The sequence below is a fragment of the Limanda limanda genome, chromosome 8 (assembly GCF_963576545.1).
Source record: "Limanda limanda chromosome 8, fLimLim1.1, whole genome shotgun sequence".
In the NCBI taxonomy this organism is placed as follows: domain Eukaryota; kingdom Metazoa; phylum Chordata; class Actinopteri; order Pleuronectiformes; family Pleuronectidae; genus Limanda; species Limanda limanda.
Genome location: NC_083643.1, coordinates 26,834,478 through 26,859,860, shown reverse-complemented (window position 1 = coordinate 26,859,860; position 25,383 = coordinate 26,834,478). Strand labels below are relative to the sequence as shown.

General features: G+C 40.0%; 3 protein-coding genes across 3 annotated transcripts; 1 reads left to right on the top strand and 2 right to left on the bottom strand.

The window, feature by feature from the left end:
* On the top strand, positions 1-9,918 carry LOC133009756 (centrosomal protein of 41 kDa-like; the record flags this gene model as incomplete). The annotated part of the gene is made up of 11 exons (XM_061077290.1): positions 1-30; positions 1,012-1,075; positions 2,047-2,094; positions 3,200-3,261; positions 3,573-3,642; positions 3,756-3,900; positions 6,079-6,224; positions 6,307-6,374; positions 6,497-6,611; positions 7,446-7,662; positions 9,798-9,918. Coding segments are annotated over 11 exons (1,086 nt in total), but the record flags the coding sequence as incomplete, so codon positions are not given.
* Positions 9,919-10,753: 835 nt separating this feature from the next.
* On the bottom strand, positions 10,754-18,891 carry LOC133009755 (carboxypeptidase A1-like). The gene is given in 13 exon segments (XM_061077289.1): positions 10,754-10,810; positions 12,059-12,189; positions 15,269-15,353; positions 15,518-15,717; positions 16,287-16,377; positions 16,672-16,782; positions 16,878-16,979; positions 17,434-17,535; positions 17,819-17,923; positions 18,002-18,136; positions 18,249-18,286; positions 18,289-18,329; positions 18,884-18,891. Coding segments are annotated over 13 exon segments (1,206 nt in total).
* Positions 18,892-20,134: 1,243 nt separating this feature from the next.
* Positions 20,135-25,073, bottom strand: cpa5 (carboxypeptidase A5). The gene is made up of 11 exons (XM_061076629.1): positions 25,008-25,073; positions 24,142-24,223; positions 23,905-24,039; positions 23,721-23,825; positions 23,355-23,456; positions 22,766-22,867; positions 22,560-22,670; positions 22,168-22,258; positions 21,401-21,600; positions 21,152-21,236; positions 20,135-20,417 (listed from the first exon to the last, which is right to left on the bottom strand). The coding sequence occupies exons 1-11, from the start codon at positions 25,070-25,072 to the stop codon at positions 20,230-20,232; spliced, it is 1,266 nt and encodes a 421-aa protein (XP_060932612.1). The 5' UTR covers position 25,073; the 3' UTR covers positions 20,135-20,229.
* Positions 25,074-25,383: the final 310 nt, after the last annotated feature.

The window sequence follows — 25,383 nt, the reverse complement described above, 5'->3', positions numbered from 1 at the left end:
TTGCTCAAACAGGGCATCGGCAGTGTGCAGGTAATGTTGGATAAATAACATTGTAAAGCATCTTGATCCTTATTAATTTCCTGTGTTTTTGCATGCATGGCTGGGTGTTTCTTGCTATATTATTTCATGGCTTATTCGTCCTTCTTCATTTAGGAGATGGCTCCTTTGATGAAATATAAGATGAGTCTCTACAATGTCATCAAAGGAGCCTTTTGACTTGGAATCCAGTCCCTTAAATTAACAGGGCTCCTTTGTTGACATAGCCTACTATGTCATGACACCCACAACTCTAACTTGATCTTGTGGAAGATAGCCTACATCCTCAACATCAGAGATTTCAGACTTGGAATCAAGACAAAGAATTGTCTCCTCATTTGTATTATCCTGTTCTTCGGACAGCATCTTTATTATCATGTCAACCGTAAGTCTGAAATGATTTTGACCAGCCATATTAACCTTTCAAATGCATATCAAACAATGTCTATTGAGTATATACTGTTATATTTCGAGATTTATTTAGTTGATCTAGCTATGGTTAGCTAGCTAGGTAACTGCTAGTTAGTATTGTACATATTTCTCTTTCTAATGTAATGGATTGTAAAATAAAACCAACATGCATCAGATGTGTAAAAGTAGCTGTGTGAGATGAATAGAAGGTGTTCTGTAGTGAATACATACTGTTCGGGTTATTTTTGGCCCATGCGTGTAAAAGTGATGTAGAAATACAAAATTTACATTAGTTTATAAAGTATGAAATGATAAAGGAATATACTGATTTTTGGTAATCAAAAAGCAAGATATTTAATGAATACTTACTATATGCAATGATAAAATACATTTATTTAAAAAATATAGCAAAAAAAACATGCATGAAATAACACAAGACATTAATACGGGTTTTCTAACCCATGTTGTGCATAAGAAGGGTAGTGATACAAAAAGTAACGGAAAATTAAAACAAGGATCTGTGATGATCAAAAACAATTGTCTCCATTGTCCTTTTCCTTCTAGTACATGGAAAGAAGAATACCGAGAAACCCAAAGTACGAACACATCAAGACCCGATTGGATACAGGTACAGGTTTAAATCATTGAGCTGTCATGCTCACAGGGTACTCTATTCTCATAGATTCATCAGACACCAAAACGTTTAAAGTGAGTTAATCCTCCCATATCGGGGTTGAAAGTTATTTCGGAGATAGGGCTTATTGTTTTTGAACAATCACATGTTGTTTGAAGGCTTCAAGGTGTCTCTTCAACAGGAGCTCTGTATAACGTCTTAGATCAAAGTTTGAAGTGAGGGTATGAAAGATCTCCGTCTGGAGGGGTATTTGGACAGCCTACACCGACACGTGAACACGCAAAATGAAGGGTTAGGGCCAAGGGGTGATAAGGGATTGGGCCTTAGACTCTGTGGCCTAGGAGTTAGCTAGTCAGTTAGCCGTTTGAGGAGTCAGTTAGCAGGTTGAGGAACTTGTGAACAAATCTGCTATTGAGAGTGTTTTAACTTTTCATCTCCCTGCCTGGTACAGTCACTTAAGCTGCAGAGCTTTCCAGGGATGCGTCAATGGCAAGGAAAGTAGTCAGCAAAGCCATTAACCCAACTCTTTACTTGAAGGACAAAGAAGAAATCAAGTAAAGATATCCTGGCAGATAGCTCCCATCTTTTTTTCTGCCAGTTTGAGCTTTTGAGCTCCAGGATGTGCTACACACTTCCTCCGGGCAACTAAAAATGTTTTTAAAAAGTAGTTTATTCCATTAAGTGTTGAAGAAGTGACATCTGATCCACAGAAAGGCTATTACTAATTGGCCGTTGTTGTTTTATGTTTTTTTGTTTATTAATCGAGGACAATTTCCCGTGTAGGTGGACAATAAAGTTCTGCTCCTTAATATCACAAGTAACCTGTTCAGGCAAATAAATGACACATCACTCAAGTAGAACAAGAATTTCAGGGCCTTTGTATCAACCATTGATATCTCAAACAACGCAGCTTTAAAATCTTCTGCTGTCTTTTTATCACATTATTGTTATGTTTCGTTTTGTAGGATGCAGCCTTACGAAGCACGCGGAAAGACTGGACGATATTAAAAAAAGTGAGTAACTTGTTTGAAGAGGAGAGAAGTTCAGAAATGGCAAATAAATAACATTGTTGGCTGTATGGTTTATATATATTCATAAATGATCTATTATGGATTTGTTATGCTTTTATGGTTTTGTCTGAATGTTTAATTTCCCCTTTATTTGAATTTGAATAACAAGGTCAATATTAACTTACCTCAACTTAACTTAAAAGTAAAGCTTTAATCATTAGGAAGTGTTTGAGTATAGCAAGTCAGGTGCATAAAGTCGACAGTCTGTTTAGTACATGACCAATCCAACGTTTAAAGTCTGACATTCACAATTCACCTTTCTTTCTGTCAGCTGGTTCAATAGATGTGAGTTAGAGCAGGACATTTTTCCAAGAATCTTCGGGTTTCTCATACTACTCCGGTTAATTAAGCAAAAGTCAGCTGGTTCAATAGATGTGAGTTAGAGCAGGACATTTTTCCAAGAATCTTCGGGTTTCTCATACTACTCCGGTTAATTAAGCAAAATAATAAATGTTAATTTGTGTTTGACCTGACCTTCAATTTCTTTAACATTACATTACATTACATTTCATTTAGCTGACAATTTTATCCAAAGCGACTTATTTAAGTCCATTCAACCATGAGGGTACAAACCCAGAACAACAATAAATTTCTCAGGGATACGTGAGAGATTCCTTCTATCTTCAATGGAGGATTGCAGCATTCACAATAGTGTGGCCAGACAAAGACTGTGGGGATGTGCTTGTTGGATACCAACAGGTTTGAGCTAGTGTGCAGGGATAAAACTGAGTCTGATGTGGGGGAAGTAGTGGCAGCTGTGGATTGACGGTATCATGAGAGTAGACAGGTTAGAGCTGAGCGTCAATGAAGCATTAGAGGAGAACGAGGAACTGGAAGACTCTGGTAAGTAGTCTGTACTACAGTTATTGCAGCTTGTTATACAAGTGATCAGACTTTTTGACTATTGGTCCAAAGTCATCATCTTCAGCTATCATGGTCTTTCTAAATGGGGTATTTCAAGACTGTCAGGGCTGTGAGGCAACATTTGCCTTTTTTAATATTGGTCTTTTAATTCCTTTGTTTGTTTTTTTATTCTCCATTTCCTAAGATTTCAGGTTCCGTGCAGATGAAGTATTTAAGCGGTTAAAGCTGTCGTCATTTGCCCAATTGGTACGTTTTTATTTCCTTACTAAAGGGTAAAGTCGTGCTGTTCTTATCCAATTATTTGTTGCCTACACTTTGGAGATGACTGAATGAATGTAGTCAGAAAACCTGATCTGTTTACTGTTCTTAATAATTGATGTTCACTTGTGTGAATAGTTCTGCACAGACAGCTCTAACAAACCATTCAGCTCAGTTTGTTACCTTCATTTACGGACACCAGGATACCATTGTCCATGCACTTTTACTTCCTATTAGTTTTAACTGGTTTTATTGCTGGTACATGCTTTGCTGAGTTTCAAACTTGTTTTACTCACCAGATACTTCATGAAGCCTCTGGGTCAGACGTCAATGAATGTGAGAATGATGGTGACTCACACTGCCCAGACGGTAAACGTGATTCATCTACAGCTTCGTACCAATAGGCTGATAAACATTTTCTAACATATTGAACTTGGCTCTGACAGTGGGTGACAAGCTGTTGATTTCACACTCATTTGCAGATGCCCTGTCAGAGATGTCTGATGCAGACCTGGAGAGTTTGTCCCAACACAACAACGGTGCCCTACACATGTCACCACTTTCTGATCCCCATGGTGCAGGTGACACCAGGGAGAACTGCTACACTTCCAGGTCAACGCTGCTAAGGTAAGAAAGACCTAGCTTAATATCTCACATGCCATTTTACCCATTGTTAGGAGGACAACCTTTAACCAACATGCTGTGGATGATGAGGGCAAGTATTTTTCAGCAAGTGCTGCACTTAAGTATCCTGACGTTGTCATACTCATGATTCTAGTCAGAATATGAGTCTGAGACCGCTCCATTGGGCTGCGATTATGGGGCGTGTTTCAACCGCACCAGGAAAAAAAATGCCTCTTCGCTCAATTGGATAGACCTACAACCAATCAGAGCAACATAGTATGTGACGTATGTTGAGCGACGCATAGTTGTTGTCAACAGAAGTCAACTGCACGCACGCTGGAAGAAGAAGATGACCGATTTTTGCCGGTGTTGTAAAAAGAATTTAGCATTCAGGTGAGGGCTGGTGCAGCAGGACATCTTTTTTTCACAGCATATCAACACCAGCATCGGGCAAAAGCTCTCTTGACACCTTTGTCAGTATCTTGTTCATGTTTAGCTCAGGATCTCCTGCTGTATTAGCTCATTTGGATAGCCTCCAAAGTTTTTACTAGTGAGCTGGTTGGAGAAACTCCAGACAAAGTCCGAAACCTCTCACTCGGATATTTACATTCACACATTCAGCCCCTCTAGGCAATGTCTTGACTGGTGTTCAGTGCATCTCTGAAAGCAGCTTATGAAGCAGTGTTATATATACAATACCTACAGACTCACCCTAAGTCACACCCAGCATCCAAGAATCACAGTCACAAGGGGCCCTGTAATCCTACACCCAACATATCTGTGTCACTGTACTGTCCCTTAAGACATCCACCTGTCCTACAAATCCACCCTCCTGTATTAAGCACAGTCACCTCCCATCCGCCATCTGTCATGGGTTCCCTTTCCTCTCACATGCGTCTTTGCCCCCTCCAACTGCAACAGGGACCCCAGGAGTGTAACGCAATCTGCAACTTCTCCTGGGTCTGCAGACTGTTGGTAATGGTAAAGCTATTATGTCACATTCACTGTGCAAGGAAGGTCAAATGGAGAGAAAATGCACTGGGGTAAAGCCTACTGTGGCAGTAGACCATGCTAAGGGGCTCTCACCACAGCAGACAGAGACAAACCATTTGGTATCAACATTTCAACATCTTTTATTAAGAGACCAGGTGAAAACACAAACTTAAATACCACATAAATCCAGCACTTTCTGCTGGCATATAGCGTTACAGTTTAGCACATCTCTGTCTCTAATGAGTCTCAGTTGATTAGTGTCTCTCTGCATGTCCCTCAAAGGCAGCTCTGCTGCTGCCTTTTGTGCTAGAGGATCAATCAGCTCTCACTTGCGCTGACTGATCCTCTGGTCCAGGTGAAGGTGCTCTCCAAGCTACCTCTAAATACCCTAATCATCAAACTCAGACCAGGGAGCCATCCGGCCTGGAGAGGAAGCCAGCCTGCACGCTGAGGCTCTCTAGGGGTCGAGCAGGTGGGCACCGCTGCGCACAGAGTCTCACTGGGTGGCCGCCGCCACAAAAGAGGCCCGGAAAAAGGAACAGTGGGAGCCGGCTTCACCTCTCCGCTGACGAAAGACCAGGAGCCGGACCAGGCCTGGAGACAGGATCAGGTGTGGAGACAAGAACAAGCTTCCACATAAAAGCTGACGAATCCAGTACCGGAGTTGCGCCCTCCACCAGCTTCAACGCTTTGCTGGGACGCAGAATCGGGGACGAGCTTGCCGTTTCCTTATGCCGGGTTTACAGCAGACGTGGAAGCGCCATTCTCAAGTGCACACCTGCCTGGCTGTTCACACCAAACGCGCATTTCTCCACCGGTCAGCCCGCGATTCTGCTTTCTCCACTTGTTGTTGTATGTAACCCGTTCAATGTAGGGGTTCGGTGGTAAATGATCTTTATAGCCCCCCCGAAAACCCTCTCTTTCTCTCTGTCTGTCTGCTTGTGTGCTCATGGGGGATAGGCAGATGGGATAATAATGAGAGGGGGAAAATCTAGGAAATTGAAACTCAAGGACAACAGAAGGGAAATCTAAAGTATGGGATGCATATTTGATAATTTATATCATATAAATTTCATAACTGGCAAAGGACATAAAAATGGACAAAAAAATAACATCTTTGGCGTAGGTTATATAGGCAAAGGAATAAAGACTAAATAATACAATCTCCTAACCTTTGACCTCTCACAGCGTTGTTAGTGGTGTAGGAGAGCTGAGCCTCGACATGAAGCGTCACAAGATGGACAATGACGCTGACAGGCCCTACCCAGACTGCCCCTACCTGCTGCTGGACGTGCGTGACCTGGATCAGTACAACCGCTGTCACATCATCAGCGGTATGTAACAGAAAAATTATCATCAAGCTCTTTATGCCAAATAGAATAATGTTAACATCCTTATCATTTGTCTTTCTTATAGCACACAGTTTCCCGATCGCCCAGCTGTCTCGAACAATGAACCCCTTCTCCAAAGAAGTGCTGGAATATGTATGGATACACAAACTGGCATTAAACACTTTCCCTTGAGATACTTTTCCATGTCAACAACAACTGACCTGCAGGTACAACTGATTTCTGTCTTGTCTGAACTTAACCCACACTCTTTTTAGAAAAACGCTGCAGGGAAGATCATCATTGTGTATGATGAGGATGAGAGAATAGCCAGCCAGGCAGCCACCACCATGTGTCAGCGAGGAGTCGAGAATCTGTTTATGTTGTCTGGAGGTAAGTTATCATTTCACTTAAGTTGTTCAAACTTTATCGAAGTAATAGGGAATGTTTTTTTACCATTCTTTGGTTGTAGTCTCGAGGTGCTGGAGCTTATATTTCTGTGTTTAAATAACTCATGTATGAGTATGTAAGGGAATATAAAGAGGTACTGCACACTTAAATTTGTTTTTGAGCTGTAAACCTCATTACATGACTGTTCATTTCTGTAATGTAATACATGAATGCTGGTTTTAATCTGACTTGCTTCAAATTTTATGAGAAAAAATCTAAATTTTTGTGTTTAACATGGCTCCTAACACGACTAAATGTATCAAACTGTCTTGGACCTTGTAGGGCCAATGCTGAAGTAGAATCAACAGTTTGGGATTTATATATCTATGTAATTTTAAAATATTAGAAAACTCTAATAGGCTTTTGATCACAGCGCTCCTCAGAAACAGTTTAGCACCAGCTGTCTTGGCACAAGCCGCCTTTTCCAGTAGTTCATGTTGCTAGGAATCACTGCTCTTGGCCGTCAGGAAACTCTGGAGGTGACAAGCCTCTTTTCTGTTGAAAAAGTGTGTGTGCTGCTCCTGGAGTCAATGCTCATAGATAGACACCCTAGATAGCTTAGCTCTATCCCTGCTTTCCCAGTATGAGTCCAGACAAACAGGGGTGCTTCCTCCCATTTGCTAATCCTCTGCATCTATCTGCTGGATTTTTATTTGCTGTCCAAAATGTTTACAAATCTACTGGTGTGTGCAGGGTAGAGAGAGATGAGGGTAGCTGTGTTTTACTTCTGCAGGTTCAGTGCCTGAAAAGAGCTGTGGTCCCACTTTGTTCTCCCAGGTCTCAAGGTAATCGCTCAGAAATTTCCAGAGGGGTTGACGACGGGCTCCATTCCGACCACTTGCCTGTCGTCTCCCACGTCAAAGTGGAAGAAGAGTTCTGTGCAGCAGCAGATGCAGGCAGCAGAGATGAGGAGGCCCTTTACATCAGATGAGCTGATTAAGATCAAGGAGCACCTGGAACAGATACTCATCCCAAGTAACAGTAAGACCAAACTGTTAGAAACTCACAACCCCTTTTCAGTATTGAAAATTAGATTGCATGGTAGGGTAAGGTGCTGTTTTAGGTTTACGTATATTTACTAATAAAATAGTAGTAGTTGGTAAAATAGAAAGAGTTATTATATATAGGCCTGTCACGATAACACATTTTTCTGTGCGATTAATTGCCCCAGAAATTATTGCGATAAGCGATAATATTGCCGTTTTGACACCATTTTCAACTTATATAATGATAATGGCATAATAATGCAAGTACACCCTTTCGAAGATCAATAAACTTTTATTTTTAAAGAAAACTGGAACTGGACATCTGGAAGACATTTAAGAAAGACTTTTTTATTGCCAAATATATGAACTGTTTAAAGTAGATTATAAATATAAATAAATACAAAAACTTTTTAACTTAAAACTATGAATAATATATGAACTGTTAACAAAAGTTTACACTATACTTAAATAAATAAAAATAAATACAAAACAGACACACTCTGACTCGTGACTCTGACTTCGGTGCCTGAGCCAATTGAGACCCCGTGTCTCCGCGGAGACCCCTGTGTCAGACCGCTCGGAGACCCCCGTGTCTCCGCGGCTGGGGCTGTCGCAGGCAGGCTTCCGCCCGCCTTCGTCCCCCCGAACGCTTTTGTGAAACCTTTCTCGCCGTTGTCTCCGTTCCTCCCGCCCCAAGCCTTTCCAAGCTGACCCGGAGCCGTCGCGGCGCACCACGGAGGAAATGCGCCCGGCGGGGGCCAGCCAGCGCTTGGGAGAGGGCTCGCGAGGAGATCCTCCCACACCTGCACGGGAGCCCTGACGCACGCGGGGCGCGGGCAGCGCGGAGACAAGAGTCTGTCCACCGGCAGACTGCCGGATGGGATCTGCATCGATCTCATTTTTAGCCTTATGCGAGCGGAGTTGACGGACATCCGTCATAGCGACGGAAAACTTTAATCCCTGAATTTATTGCAGCCGGCAAAAAATTATCGCTCATTTTAATTTATCGCACAATTAATTGATTTATTGCATATCGCGACAGGCCTAATTATATAGTTATGTGAGTTTATTTGTGTGGTGTGTGTTTCTGTATATGTTGGTTTAAATGCAAGTCTTTATTTACATGCTCCTTAGAAGATCCCATCATGAAATGATTACCTTTGATGTGTTCATGTGCTTTGAAGTCATAATGTGGATTTATGTCTTTATTTTATTTTTAAACAACCCACTTGTAGTTTTTTGCGGAACCTGGGGCTCATTCACAGTTAGAGATGAGATAAGAAGCTGGAGGAGGAGAGCCTGTGGTCTCTCTTTCTCTCGCTTTTTGAATCAATCCACAAAGCAGCAGCATATTCTACTTTGAGTTGGAGATGTCCAATTGTCTAACTTTCTTGTTTTGGTTTTGATTTAGATTGAGTTTTATAGCGATGGCCCACTTCGTCAGCTTTTCTTTCATTAATTTAGTTCCTTTATGGCTTGCGTTTTTTTTTTTTTACAAATAAACTCTTATTTCAGTTCATCCAACCGTTTATTTATGGTGTCCATTTAACATGGTATGACCTCATCTAAGTCATTGTTTATTGATTGTTGTGGGTTGGTAACAGGTTTATAAGTGATGACAACTCATGTCTGATATCAAACCTAGAATTTTGGTCACTCTGACAACGAGGAACGAGACACAAATCTCTTACAGTATTGTCACATTTAATGCTCAGAGCATGGTGCATAAGTTAAACGTTGGTTTGTAATATGCACAGCGATGGGAAGCAGTTTTTTCTCTTTATACATTCGGCTGGTTCCTCCCCCTCTTGCTGAGGTTGTTTTTAAGCCAAAGGTCACGATCTTCTAATGACATCAAGGCAACAACACCTTAGTTTAGGCAATCAGGCCAAGAATCATTCAGTTGTACAGGATTCAGCATGATCAAGGTTACATTTTATAAGATTCAATCATGATCAATTATAGGGGAGATGAACATGATGACATTGTGCATGATCAAAATGTTACATTTCCTTTACATCCGGCAAATTAAACATGAATCAAAACCAAATTTCCACTTGGTAGAAGACTGAAAAATGTTTTTAATTCATTTCATTTCATATTCCTCACCAGTGTTTGTGTGTGCATTCACAGAGAGCAGCAGATCCAGCCGCATGTCAACCCTCAGCTCCCGCTCCAATACATCCGGCAGCGGGAGTCGACTGAGTTCCTCTGCATCTGGAAGGAATAGTTCCAGGATTCAAAGCAGTACACCCTGGAAATAGCCTTCAACCACACAGATACACAGAACTAAACATACCTCCGACCAACCAAATCAGTTAAGAAAACTCCACTTTCCATCTTCACTTGTGGATATTTTATGCCTAGCTCCATCCCCATGTCTTGCCTAAAAGAGTTATAGTTTGATTTCCTACAGCGTCAAACATTAAATGTTGACATGATATGGAGGATGTTCTTGGGATGTCGGTTTTGTTGGTGATTTGTTCCTTTGTGCTCGGCACCTTACTACACTAACACAAGCAAAATAAAGTGAATTTAATTAAAATACGGACTTCTACATTTTTGTGATCATTTTGTGTTTCCAAAATCACACCTAACTGGCTTTAACCAGCTGATCCCATCACATGAATTTGTAGTTTAATAAGAAATTTAGATTTTTTTTAAAGAGTAAAGCCTCCCTATGAGGGAGACCAACCTGGATATTATAAAGGTTTCTATAATGACCCTTTCAGGTTTGCAGCTTTTTTGTATCAAAAGTAATTATTCATCTTATTCTACCCAATATGAGATATATGTAGGATTAAAATGGGATTGAGGGGAATAGTTTTAGTATTTATTTTTGTTTTAAAATTCTTCCAAAACAGGTATGAATTGGCTGATAATCATAGACTGTATAATGCAGTAATGTAATGCAGACGGGGGGAGGGGGATGCTAATAAAGAAATGATGCATGTAACATGTAATGAATTTGAAGTCTTTCACATCATTAAGACAGAAAAAGCTGCAGTTTTTTTCAGATGTACTTGTTTATTTATCTGTGGAAATCATCAGTAGAAGTAGGAAGATGATGATGGCCAACAGTGACCACACAGGTTTAGTTTAGTATGGGTTCTTGAAGGTGTGGTCCATGATCGCCATCAGAGCCAGCCAAGTCTCCTTGGCGGTGGGCAGTGTTGGGGAGTAACGGAATACATGTAACGGCGTTACGTATTTAGAATACAAATTATGAGTAACTATTCCGTTACAGCTACAAATTAAATAGATGGTATTCAGAATACAGTTACATTGTTGAAATCAGTGGATTACATGACGGTACTTCTCTGTTTCACGAGTTTAATCACTGTCTCGTAAATCCACCGGAGGCAAAGCCCCCAGGAAGCAGCTGGAGACCAGGGCTGCCGTAAGATCGCCCGGGCCCCCGGCGGCGTGAAGGAGCCTCACCGCGACCGGCTCGGGACCGTTACAGGCCCGGGACCGAGGCTCTGAGAGAGTTCCGTCGCTACCAGAAATCTACGGAGCTGCTGATCCGCAAGCTGCCCTTCCAGCGCCTGGTGAGAGAAGACCGACCTGCGCTTCCAGAGCTCCGCTGTCATGGCTCTGCAGGAGACCAGCGAGGCACGCAGGGTTCACACCGGACGCTGAAGCGCCGGGCAGCGCTAATAATATCACCCGTTGACCCAGTAGTATAAAAGCATATGGTCACTTGTTGCTCCAACATTAACTGCAACAGCGTCCCAATTTAATGTCATCTATCTTCAAGAACTTCTCCGCTGTTTGCTCCGTTCAATGTCGGGTGTCGAGGGTAAATGACGTATTCTCCGCCCCCCCCCCCCTCTCTTTTTATCTTTATGACTGCTTGTGTGTCTGTATGGAGGGGGGCATTTAATAATGTGATCGGTCAAATTGGTAAATTTAAAACTCCAGGACAACAGAAGGGGAATACAAACTATGGGATGCATGCTTTATCATTTATATCATATAAAATATGTCATCAATATCGTTTAAAATCATTTTTCAGTGTGTTTCCTGGAGCGATACGCTCGCGTCAAGCGCAAAAAATAGACTCGACGCCGAAACGATCGCTGCACGGCGCGAGGCAGCCTTGGCGCAGGGCGGGGCTTCAGCCTCCGGTGGGACCCGCACAGAGGTGGGAGTGGATGGGAGCCGGACATCCAGCTGGCCCGACGCATCGGCGGAGAGAGAGTTTAAACTGCTGCTGCTCCACTGACTATAACAACGCCGCAATCATACACTTAAAAAATGCAATACAAACCGGAAGTATTCCAAGTATTCAGAATACGTTACTCAGATTAGTTAATGTAATGGAATACGTTACAGATTACATTTTTGTGCATGTATTCTGTATTCTGTAACGGAATACGTTTTGAAAGTATCCTTCCCAACACTGGCGGTGGGTATGATCTGATTGGCTGGCAGGAGGAAACCGTGACGACCTCTGTCCCTCAGCTCAAAGGTGAAGGAGTACTTGATGCCTTGGTTGTAGGTCCAGTCGATGTTTACACCACTGGCTTGGTCTGCAGCAGAAACAAGTATCGTTGTTGATGATACTTCAAGTATAAAACACAAATTTTGAGGCAGGAGTCGTAATGGAGGTCCTATGCTTAGATTCTGAAAATCTTAGGGAACATTTTGCAGTTAAAGCTATTATTCAAAGAATAGAAATATATTAGAATTTGATGCTACTGGAAAAAGAATGAAAAGAGATAGTGTGGCAGACAACAATGCATTGGGCCTAATTGCAGTAGCTGGGTGTTAAAGATAAAACTACAGAAGCACTATATAGATGCAGTATATTTACCATGAACCAAAGGGTTTTAAAAAACGAAACAGCTTCCTTTGTCACAGTTGCTTAAATACACAAAAACAACTTAATACAGGTTTTGAACTAACAAGTGATTCATCATAAACCCACACAAAAACATTTCCAAGGAAATAAATAATTGAAGACCAATGTTTTATTGAATGCTAAATTACATATACAAAATACATCCAATTGAATATCTTAAGGTGGAAATTCGGTTACAGTATTTTGGTGCCTTTATTTTGAAGTTTATAAATTATCAATGTCTTGCTTGACGGCACTTCAACACTAACCAGGATTGCTCAACCCTGGAAAGTACCAACTATAAAATACAATTTCTAAAATTTCTAGGACTGCAAAGCAGCACTGAGCGGGCCCGAGCACATGCATTTTGAAGCATTGCATGCGTTTTGCCTTTTGCCTGAAAAACATAAATAATAACCAGCCCCACTTCTCCCTGGCCATGTGTTCTCTGTCCTCTCCCCAGACCTGCCCTTCTCCATGTCTCCACCTGATGTCCCTGCACTTTTCTTTAATTTGTGATTTTTCTTTCCACAATTCCATTGGTTCCGCAGCTTCCGTCCTCGCCCACGCACCTGATCCCACCTCCCTCATCACCCAAACCAATATTTACAGCTGCCTTTGTCAGCAGCTCCTCGTCGGTTTGTCGGTTTATGAACCTTTTGTGTCTGTTAGCTGTATTTTGTAACTGCCTGGATGTTTACCTGCCTGTATACCTGCCCGCCAGCTTGTCCACGCATCTATATGCAAGCCTGTTTATTTATCATTAGACTATCTTCACTGAATGGGCCTGCGTTTGTGTTTGCATTTGTTTCCAGCAGGGTGACAATACACCTGTAGGGTATCTTGCCTGTAGGGACGGCAAAGTGAAGACACAACCCTGCTTGTAGTTGTACACATTGGCCAGTTTGTACAATACATATATAAAGACTCAACAGCTTCTAAGTCGTGTTGAGTCAGCACAAAGGGCGACTAAGGATTGGAATTGGAATTGGCAATATATAGATATATAATATTATTTTATTTTATTTTATTTGCCTTTATTTAACCAGGTCGGTCCCGTTGAGATACAATGACCTCTTTTCCAAGGGAAGCCTGGCCAAGACAGCAGCATACAAAAAAAAAAATTCAATATATATATAGATATATAATATCTTTGCAAAAATTATATTGGCATGATAGTGAGTGGAAAACTGGGCCTGATTACCCTGGGTTCCATTTGGCGAGGTCCATTAAAAAACCTGAATTATGTGCGTGAATATGCAGTAGTCCACGACACAGTGTTTGTTTTTGGTTGTGTTGGCTGAAAGTTTTTTTGTGTTTGCTTATATAATTTGTTGTGTTGTGTGTTTTTCCATCTCGACTTTGTTTTAAATCTGTTTGTTTTGTTTACCTGGACATGTACGACTAAGCAGACAAGGCCAACCAATGATAGTCTATTTGCCAACAGTTTTTGTTTAAACCAACTACTTCCAATATTTGCTTTAAGCAAAGTTAACCAGGAAAGGGAAAACGAATGTGAATCGAAAAGGAATACTTTCAAAAAATCATGTCAAGTCACCTAATAACATTAATAAAAACAATAATTAAAACAAGAATTGCTCAACCCTGGAAAGTACCAACTATAAAATACTATTTCTAAAATTTCTAGGACTGCAAAACAGCACTGGGCGGGCCCAAGCACATGCCTTTTGAAGCGTTGCATGCGTTTTGCCTGAAAAAAATGAATAATGACTGAGAAAATATTGACACATAGAGCTGCAGGCTTGGACTCTGATCATGAGACAGAAGTTTGGTGGTGATAGGACAATGCACAGTGTAGTTAAGACAACATCGTCTCCTTTGGCGAAGGATGAACCTTCGCAGTACCTCAATGTTTACACGGTTTGATGAAATGTCCCAATTGTGAGAGACAGAGAGACGTCACCTTTGCAAGACATAAACATTCTATTGATCTTTGACCACTGACACCTATGACTGACACTGTCACTGCAGGGGTGGAGTTGTTTGTTTACGGCTCAGCATCAAAGGATTCATGCTCCATGAGTGTCCGCATTACAGAACATCGTGTTTTATTGGCATGTAATCAAACTTTGACGCCATGCTACGGTCACTGCGTGTGACAAAAAATCGATATTTTAATAACTTTGTATCTCCATCTTGTTGTGATGACACTCATCTCAATTTGAAGTTGATCTGATGAAAGCACTGGTACAAGTACCTCAAAGTAAAAATGTGGAATATTGTAAAAATGGCCACTAACTGCAAAATAGCAGGCTTCCTGTTGCGTTTTTCCAATTGCACCTAAAAACTTTTTTTGTTTTGTCATGATAAACCTGTGTATCGATTTTTTTGAAGATTGGTCAATGTGAACATGTTCCGGGGGTCTCGGGGGGCACTGTTGAGCCATTTTGCGATGCCCATTGAAAATTCCTCCAGAATACTAAAATTTTCATCACTTTCTAACTATCTGCAAATTTTGTTATGAATTTTAGCATGTTAAAGCCCTCAGAAAGCCAATTAATTTGCCTGAATAATAATCCTTACAATTTCAATAGGGCATCACATCTGTCAGTGCCTGTCAGTGCTCGGGCCCTAATTATGGCCCTGAACACAAAACGTAAATTCACACTAAACATTTGCCCCGTTTTCTATGTTCTCTAGAATCATGTTGTATCATAAATAAAAAGTTGATCATGATAATTATTGTTAAATACAAATAACAAAACAGTAAGTGTGGATATAGTCATTAGTGTTGAAACGAAACTTACAGAGGGTGTTAATGAAGCTGCCGTATCTGTATCTAGTACCATACAGGGAAGACAGGTCAGTGATAGCCTTCTTCGCCAGAGCGTGCTGTAGGAAGACATTACCATGATGTATAAATATATAGGTCTATATGTATATATAATTCATTGTTTCTTAAATAACATTTAGCATCACAGGCAAATCCTTTTGTAAGGACCCAGAGAGGATATCAAATGACAATTTCCGCAGTTTGATCTAGAATTTTTTTTTACCAGCTCAGTCTGGTCCTTGACTGGATTCCTGGTGTAGCCGTAAGGATACAGAAGTATCTGGGAGTAGGCATGGATGGAGATGAACGCCTTAATGTTTCCATGCGACTTCACAAAGTCCACAATGGACTTGACCTCAGACTCAGAGTGAGTCCTGGGGCCATGGTAGGTCTCAGAGCAGGGGCTGCTGCTGGCACCAGGTCCTACACATGATGACATCAGACTTAGAGTAAGTGCAAGGAAATGTCACTGTCTATACACAGCTTCTGAATTGAAATGACTGTGATCACTTGGCATAAGAGCATTACAACTGGCCCAGCTCACTTACGCTATCTACTCATACTCATGGTACAAAAGTCTCAAGCACTAAAATATGCGAGTCATTTATTGTGTCTTTGGCTTCCTGGTACGTATTTTGTGGAAGGTCTGACTAATTGCTGGAGTTTTGGCCCACTACTTTCTTGATGGAAAAACCATAAAAGAAAAACTCAAGCACCAGTGATGATGCTGTTTAAACCACTCTATGAAGAATTTGAACATTTGCTACATTGATGTCACCTGGAGGTAGCATTGAGGATGACACTTGCAGATACAAGTACACATACAACAAACTTTAAATTTTATGTTTATGAGGTGATTATTAAAATATAGTAAATACATAACAGATCACTATTGGACAGTAAGTTTTTGTTCTTTAATTTGAAGAAGTTTGAAAAACTGATAATGACAGTTGTTGTCTCTGTATTCTCCAGTGACAAGGGGAAGATGTTACCTGCAAAACCAGCATCCCAGTTCCTGTTCGGATCGACACCGACGCAGTTAGAGCCAGGGTTGGGCTTCCTGGTCTTACGCCACATACGGTTCTACATAGGAAGTCACCAGAGTATTTGTTATGTTATTTATGATCATGAATCTTATTTTATATTTGTATGTGAGTTCTATTGAAAATCTGTATTTGATTTTTGTCAATTGTTGTCTTATTGTTGACAATCAGTATTCATATCTATGTTACTGATATAACGCTACTATTTGTATGTATTAAATCTAATCAAAATCCTAAAGTAAAGTGACAACTTTAATTTGAAAAGTCAAGACTGACCAGTTTTATTATGAAAAGCTGAATGTGACTGGAATTCATTGGCAGATCTGAAACTTACATTGTTGTGGGTGTAATAGAAGCCATCAGGGTTTGTCACAATCTCCAGGAAGATGTCCATCTTGTTGAGGATGGCGGTCAGAGCAGGATCACTTCCATAATCAGTCACAATCTGATGATGACAGACATTTAATGGGCATGACAGTCAGTGCAGCAGGTCAAAGGTCAAAGAGACAGACGAGGAATATGTAATAGTTATCAAAGCACCTTCTTGGCAAACCAGGTGCCACTGGCCTGAGTGACCCACTCTCTGGAGTGGATTCCAGTGTCGAGCCAGATAGCTGGACGGTTGCTTCCACCAGTGCTGAACTGAGACAGAGGAACGGAACAGCAAACATCAATCAGTAAAAATATCTCAATGGAAAATAAATGCTGCTCATATTTCCATTACTGGCACTATTTGATGAAAAAAATCACATTACGTGAACCATTAATATTATAGTATATCATTCCATATGTATATACTGTACATTCATGTGTGTGTGTGTGTGTGGTGTATATGTGTGTATGTACACATTTGCCTTTGTAATTCTCTTGTCGACCTCATTTTGACTATTTGCTGTTACAAGGGGCATGGGATCGATAAAGTTATCTTATATCTTATCTTACCTCAAAGAATTTGTATTGTATACAACATGGGAAATGGGAAAGAAAACTGTATCTGTAAAACGTTTTTTTAAATTCTGAGCCAGATTATTTACATGGTGTAATCATTTTTGTATTCATCTTTTAACCATAGTTAGCTTGTACTGGACTCACTCACCTTGAGCACATTCAGGGGACGGCCCTGGTAGTTGTGACCAATTACAATCTTGCTGACCATGTTGGGATTCTCAGCCACCAGCATGTCCTGGAAGCTGTAGATCTTAAAACCGAGACAAAACAATCAAGGTCTGAACACATGAGCATCACTACAAGCTGCAGCACTATTATTAGAAGAAAAGCACTGGTGATGACTTAAACACACTTTCAATTTACCATTAAATCATTTTACTCTATTAACTCTAATCTATAAACTCTATTAATAATTAACCATTGTAATGGTTTATATAGGTTTATAATTTGTATTCAATTGAACCTTAATCAAACCTTAATCAAACTCAATGATGTGTATACTACTGGATAACAGAGTGAGTGCATGTACGCACCTCGTCGATGGTGTGGTATCTGGAGAAGTCAAAGTTGTCAGTGTTTCTGGGATCGGCCACACGAGCTGCAGAGTCCATCTCCTCCTGCTCCTCATCCAGGATCGCCTTAACACCGGTCGTATCACAGTCAGACGGAACCTCGTCTGAGTGAATTTAATAAATCACGATGCTCCCTTTTCATACCTTCAGGTCTTCAATCATGATGGAGTATTCGATGCCCTGAGACTCCAGATACAATTTGGTGGACTGCAGGCCGGGGAAGGGAACTCTAATGTACACAGGAGTGTCCACATCAGCCACATCCTTCCAGAAGTCCAGCTGAAAAAAAAGACATTAAAATGTATCCCCCATGTTCTTGGAGCAAAAAGTTGGTTATTACTTTAATGACTTTACATTTTTATGTCATTATTGATAATGGATGATAGATGACCTCAAACTCGATCATGTCCTCCAGCTTCTTGATAAGTGAAGTTTGACCTCATATTTGGGAATGATGCGAAGCACCTGATCTCTGCAAAGCGAGAACCACAATGTTTTACAAGTTTTTACTCAACTCAAGTAGAAGGAAGTTAAGCCTTAAGTAGTTAAGCCCTAACTGCTTCTGCTTGTGTATAACTGTGCTGTTTTTAGGCTACATATTCCACCGGTAAAATTATTTTCAGCAAAATATTTAATGGTTATAAGGGCATTTGTTGTTTTATTTTAAATATTTATTTTCACACACTTTTTACAAACAGCAAGAAAAAAACTGTAGTTTTTGTTAAACCCTCAAACTAGTACTGATCAGATGTTTTCTATCCATGCTAATTGCATATATTTTTGGGTTTTTTAACTATTGGAATGTTCAGATCAGAACCCGAAACACATCTATACCGATCAGTCTACCACACATTGCATCCTATCTAGCCGTCAATAATCACATTTTAACCTTTGGTTTAACTTTATAACTTTTCTCGTGTCACATTATGTTGCATTGATAGGTGTTTGTGTCTCCTCAACTGATTTTATAGTTTTCTTTTGTTTCAAGTGTTTATCTTTGAAATATTGTTAAGTGTCCTTGGGTACATGGACATGTGTAGTGGAACAACATATACTATCTGTGAAGATTCTCAGTCAGCAAGTGCATGCTCCGTCACGTGTCCAAACCACAACCTTGCTTAAGGTGATGGAGGTGTGTCCCTTTCTCACAGCAGTCTGGATAGCAAACCAAAAGCTGCATGCAAAGACTTTGTTTGTGTTTGTTATTTACTTTTGCTCAGTTGCTAAAAAAAAGGGTAACAGTCAAACTTGGTCGAACTGAGACAATGCAAAATACTCAGTCCGACTTCTCAACCGTCTGTATTATTACATTCTAATATTAAATGTTCATAAAAGTTAAAAGGACTCGTTAGAGCACTGTATAATTTTGTATAATTTTCAGCATCAATACTATCCTTCCATTCACTATAAATTATCTTATCTGGAGCCAATTCCAGCTGTCATTGGGTGAGAGGCGGGTTACATTCTGGACAGGTCACTAGCCAATCACAGGGCACACAGTCACAAACAACCATTCACATGTACAGTTAAGTTAGAGTCTCCATTTAACTTAACCCCTGTATCCATGTCTTTAGACTATGGGAGGAAGCCGAAGAAAACCCATGCACACTTGGAAAGAACATACAAACTTTACACTAAAAGCACTGGCCAAGCTGGGAATCAAACCAGGAACCTGCTTGCTCTTAGGCTTACTATGACACTCTCCAAGTGCCAATTAAATTGACTGATTTTATGCATTTTTTCAAGGATTTTATTATTATTTTTAATTATAAATATAATGATAAACACTGAAACAAATTCCTTACACTAGAGTCCCAGTTTCACAGTGGCATCTTCAAAAATTTAGGTCACTATAATAAAGAATCTTTACTTTTGAGAGTTTGAAATCAGAAAATGTTCTTGTTGAATAAAACTGATAATCATAAATGACTCAGAATTTTTTAATCTTTAGTCTTTGCCTCCATTTTATTGTAATGGGCTTTTACAAAGCTTTTCTCTTTAACCTTTTTTTTTAAACTCTGAACTGCGTTCGGAAAATAAAGGAGTTGTCGATTAAGCAGGACGTACAGATCAACTTATAGTCTACAACTCAATCTTGTTCTACCCCATATGAGATTTTTGTTTTAAAATTCTTCCAAAACAGGTTTGAATTGACTGATAATGCAGTAGTGTAATGCAGACAGGGGGAGGGGGATGCTAATAAAGAAATTATGCATGTAACATGTAATGAATTTGAAGTCTTTCACATCATTAAGACAGAAAAAGCTGCAGTTTTTTTCAGATGTACTTGTTTATTTATCTGTGGAAATCATCAGTAGAAGTAGGAAGATGATGATGGCGGCATCTGCCAACAGTGACCACACAGGTTTAGTTTAGTATGGGTTCTTGAAGGTGTGATCCATGATGGCCATCAGAGCCAGCCAAGTCTCCTTGGCAGTGGGGATGATCTGATTGGCTGGCAGGATGAAACCGTGACGACCTGTGTCCCTCAGCTCAAAGGTGTAGGAGTACTTGATGCCTTGGTTGTAGGTCCAGTCGATGGTTCCACCACTGGCTTGGTCTGCAGCAAAAACAAGTATCGTTGTTGATGATACTTCAGGTATAAATCACACATTTTGAGGCAGGAGTCGTAATGGAGATCCTATGCTTAGATTCTGAAAATCTTAGGGAACATTTTGCAGTTAAAGCTATTATTCAAAGAACATAAATATATTAGAATCTGATGCTACTGGAAAAAGAATGAAAAGAGATAGTGTGGCAGACAACAATGCATGGGGCCTAATTGCAGTAGCTGGGAGTTAAAGATAAAACTACAGAAGCACAGATACAGTATATTTACCATGAACCAAAGGGTTTTAAAAAACGAAACAGCTTACTTTGTCACAGTTGCTTAAATACACAAAAACAACTTAATACAGGTTTTGAACTAACAAGTGATTCATCATAAACCCACACAATAACATTTCCAAGGAAATAAATAATGGAAGACCAATGTTTTTTTTAATGCTAAATAACATCTACAAAATACATCTATCTTAAGGTGTAAATTTGGTTACAGTATTTTGGTGACTTTATTTTGAAGTTTATAAATTATCAATGTCTTGCATGATGGCACTTCAACATTTATTATGCCCCTGAACACAAAACGTAAATTCACACTAAACCTTTGCCCCGTGTTCTATGTTCTCTAGAATCATATTTTATCATAAATAAAAAGTTGATCATGATAATTATTGTTAAATACAAATAACAATAACAGTAAGTGTGGATATAGTGATAAGTGTTGAAACTTACAGATGGTGTTAATGATGCTGCCGTATCTGTATCTAGTACCATACAGGGAAGCCAGGTCAGTGATAGCCTTCTTCGCCAGAGCGTGCTGTAGGAAGACATTACCATGATATATGAATATATAGGTGTTTATATATATATTATTCATTGTTTCTAAAATAACATTTAGCATCACAGGCAAATCCTTTTGTAGGGAAGCAGAGAGGATATCTAATTACAATTTCCACAGTTTGATCTAGAATTTTTTTTTACCAGCTCAGCCTGGTCCTTGACTGGATTCCTGGTGTAGCCGTAGGGATACAGAAGCATCTGGGAGTAGGCATGGATGGAGACGAACGCCTTAATGTTTCCATGCGACTTCACAAAGTCCACAATGGACTTGACCTCAGACTCAGAGTGAGCCCTGGGGCCATGGTAGGTCTCAGAGCAGGGGCTGCTGCTGGCACCAGGTCCTACACATGATGACATCAGACTTAGAGTAAGTGCAAGGAAATGTCACTGTCTATACACAGCTTCTGAATTGAAATGACTGTGATCACTTGGCATAAGAGCATTACAACTGGCCAAGCTCACTTACGCTGTCTACTCATACTCATGGTACAAAATTCTCAAGCACTAAAATATGGGAGTCATTTATTGTGTCTTCGGCTTCCTGGTACGTATTTTGGACTTTAAGGTCTGACTAATTGCTGGAGTTGTGGGCCACTACTTTCTTGATGGAAAAACCATAAAAGAAAAACTCAAGCACCAGTGATGATGCTGTTTAAACCACTCTATGAAGAATTTGAACATTTGCTACTTTGATGTCACCTGGAGGTAGCATTGAGGATGACACTTGCAGATACAAGTACACATACAACAAACTTTATAGGTTTATGAGGTGATTATTAAAATATAGTAAAAACATAACAGATCACTATTGGACAGTACGTTTTTGTTCTTTAATTTGAAGAAGTTTGGAAAACCAATAATGACAGTTGGTGTCTCTGTATTCTCCAGTGACAAGGGGAAGATGTTACCTGCAAAACCAGCATCCCAGTTCCTGTTCGGATCGACACCGACGCAGTTAGAGCCAGGGTTGGGCTTCCTGGTCTTACGCCACATACGGTTCTACATAGGAAGTCACCAGAGTATTTGTTATGTTATTTATGATCATGAATCTTATTTTATATTTGTAATCGAGTTCTTGTGAAAATCTGTATTCAATTTTTGTCTATTTTTCCGTGTGTACTTATTGTTGACAATCAGTATTCACATCTATGTTACTGATATTACACTACTATTTGTATGTATTAAATCTAATCAAAATCTCAAAGTAAAATGACAACTCTAATTTCCAAAGTCAAGACTGACCAGTTTTATTATGAAAAGCTGAATGTGACTGGAATTCATTGGCAGATCTGAAACTTACATTGTTGTGGGTGTAATAGAAGCCATCAGGGTTTGTCACAATCTCCAGGAAGATGTCCATCTTGTTGAGGATGGCGGTCAGAGCAGGATCACTTCCATAATCAGTCACAATCTGATGATGACAGACATTTAAAGGACAAGTCAGTCAGTGCAGCAGGTCAAAGGTCAAAGAGACAGAGGTGGAATATGTAATAGTTATCAAAGCACCTTCTTGGCAAACCAGGTGCCACTGGCCTGAGTGACCCACTCTCTGGAGTGGATTCCAGTGTCGAGCCAGATAGCTGGACGGTTGCTTCCACCAGTGCTGAACTGAGACAGAGGAACGGAACAGCAAACATCAATCAGTAAAAAATATCTCAATGGAAAATAAATGCTGCAGTGCTTTTCATATTTCCATTACTGGCACCATTTGATGAAAAAAATCACATTACATGTACCATTAATATTATAGTATATCATTCCATATGTATATACTGTACATACATATATATATATATAAATATATGTGTGGTGTATATGTGTGTATGTACACATTTGCCTTTGTTATTCTCTTGTCAACCTCATTCTGACTATTTGCTGTTATAACAAGGGAATTTCTTTGGCATGGGACCGATAAAGTTATCTTATCTCTTATCTTTTACTTCAAAGAATTTGTATCGTATACAACATGGGAAATGGGAAAGAAAACTGTATCTGTAAAACGTTTTTTTTAAATTCTGAGCCAGATTATTTACATGGTGTAATCATTTTTGTATTCATCTTTTAACCATAGTTTTCTTATACTGGACTCACTCACCTTGAGCACATTCAGGGGACGGCCCTGGTAGCTGTGACCAATCACGATCTTGCTGACCATGTTGGGATTCTCAGCCACCAGCATGTCCTGGAAGCTGTAGATCTTAAAACCGAGACAAAACAATCAAGGTCTGAACACATGAGCATCACTACTACCTGCAGCACTATTATTAGAAGAAAAGCACTAGTGATGACTTAAACACACTTTCATTTTAACATTCAATCATTTAAATCAAACTCTATTAATAATTAACCACTGTAATGGTTTATATCAGACACATAGGTTTATAATTTGTATTGAATTGAACCTTAATCAAACTCAATGATGTGTATACTACTGGATAACAGAGTGAGTGCATGTACGCACCTCGTCGATGTTGTGGTATCTGGAGAAGTCAAAGTTGTCAGTGTTTCTGGGATCGGCCACACGAAAAGCAGAGTCCATCTCCTCCTGCTCCTCATCCAGCATCGCCTGAACACCATTCATATCAAAGTCAGACGGAACCTCGTCTGAGTGAATTTAATAAATCACTGCTGCTCCCTTTTCGTACCTGCAGGTCTTCAATCATGATGGAGTAATCGATGCCCCGAGACTCCAGGTACAATTTGGTGGACTGCAGGCCGGGGAAGGGAACTCTAATGTGAACAGGAGTGTCCACATCAGCCACATCCTTCCAGAAGTCCAGCTGAAAAAAACGCATTCCAATTTATCCTTGGAGCAAAAAGTTGGTTATTACTATAATAACTTTACATTTTTATGTCATTATTGATAATGTATGATAGATGACCTCAAACTCGATCATGTCCTCCAGGTTCTTGATAAGTGAAAGTTCGACCTCATCTTTGGGAATGATGCGAAGCACCTGATCTCTGCAAAGCGAGAACCACAATGTTTTACAAGTTTTTACTCAACTCAAGCAGAAGGAAGTTGGCTCAAATGTGTTGAAGTAAGATTTCTTAAGGCTAACTGCTTCTGCTTATGTATAATTGTGCTGTTTTTAGGCCACATTTTCCACCGGTAAAATTATTTACACCAATATATTTATTGGTTATTAGGGCGTTAGTTGTTTTGTTTTATTTATTTATTTTTACACACTTTTTACAAACAGCAAGAAAAAAATGTAGTTTTTGGTAAACCCCCAAACTAGTACTCATCTGATGTTTTCTATCCATGCTAATTGCATATATTTTTGTTTTTTTTTACTATTGGAATGTACAGATCAGAACCCGAAACACATCTATACCGCTCAGTCTACCACACATTGCATCCTATCTAGCCGTCAATAATCATATTTTTAACCTTTGGTTTAACTTTTTAACTTTTCTCGTCTTTCACATTATGTGGCATTGATAGGTGTTTGTGTCTCCTAATCTGATTTAAAAGTTTTGTTTTGTTTCACTCGTTTATCTATGAAATATTGTTACGTGTCCTTGGGTACATGGACATGTGTAGTGGAACAACATATACTATCTGTGAAGATTCTCAGTCAGCCAGTTCATGGTGAAGGTTTTCCAGGTCGACAACGATGGCTTCTTTTAAGATAGAAGTCATCGTTGTCAACAGGCATAAAGCTACAAAAACATGCCTAAGTAAACTTTCAAAAAGCATCAGTGCATCAGTCACACAGCAGTGAGAGTCCTGCTGCACACTTACCCCTCAAACGTCTCCTTGCAGAGAGAAACCACCAACAGTGTGGCGAGCACGAGCAGCACCCTCATCTTGACCTGCAGTGTGAAACTGGCTGAGCCCAGGAACAGGCTTTTATGGCTCAGCATGCTCCGTCACGTGTCCAAACCACAACCTTGCTTAAGGTGATGGAGGTGTGTCCGCAGCTGGTCCCTTTCTCACAGCAGTCTGGATAGCAAACCAAAAGCTGCAAGCATGACTTTGTTTGTGTTTGTTATTTACTTTTGCTCAGTTGCTAAAGAAAAGGGTAACAGTCAAACTTGGTTCGAACTGAGACAATGCAAAGAGCTTAGTCCGACTTCTCAACCGTCTGTATTATTACATTTTTATATCAAATTTTCAG

Bases quoted from the DNA above. Each gene is read 5' to 3' on its own strand.
- cpa5 (XM_061076629.1), bottom strand. From the start codon at position 25,072: ATGAGGGTGCTGCTCGTGCTCGCCACACTGTTGGTGGTTTCTCTCTGC. The intron at 24,224-25,007 runs GTAAGTGTGCAG...CTCGCTTTGCAG, and splicing joins TGCAAGGAGACGTTTGAGGG to AGATCAGGTGCTTCGCATCA. The intron at 22,259-22,559 runs GTAAGTTTCAGA...CTTCCTATGTAG, and splicing joins TCTATTACACCCACAACAAT to AACCGTATGTGGCGTAAGAC.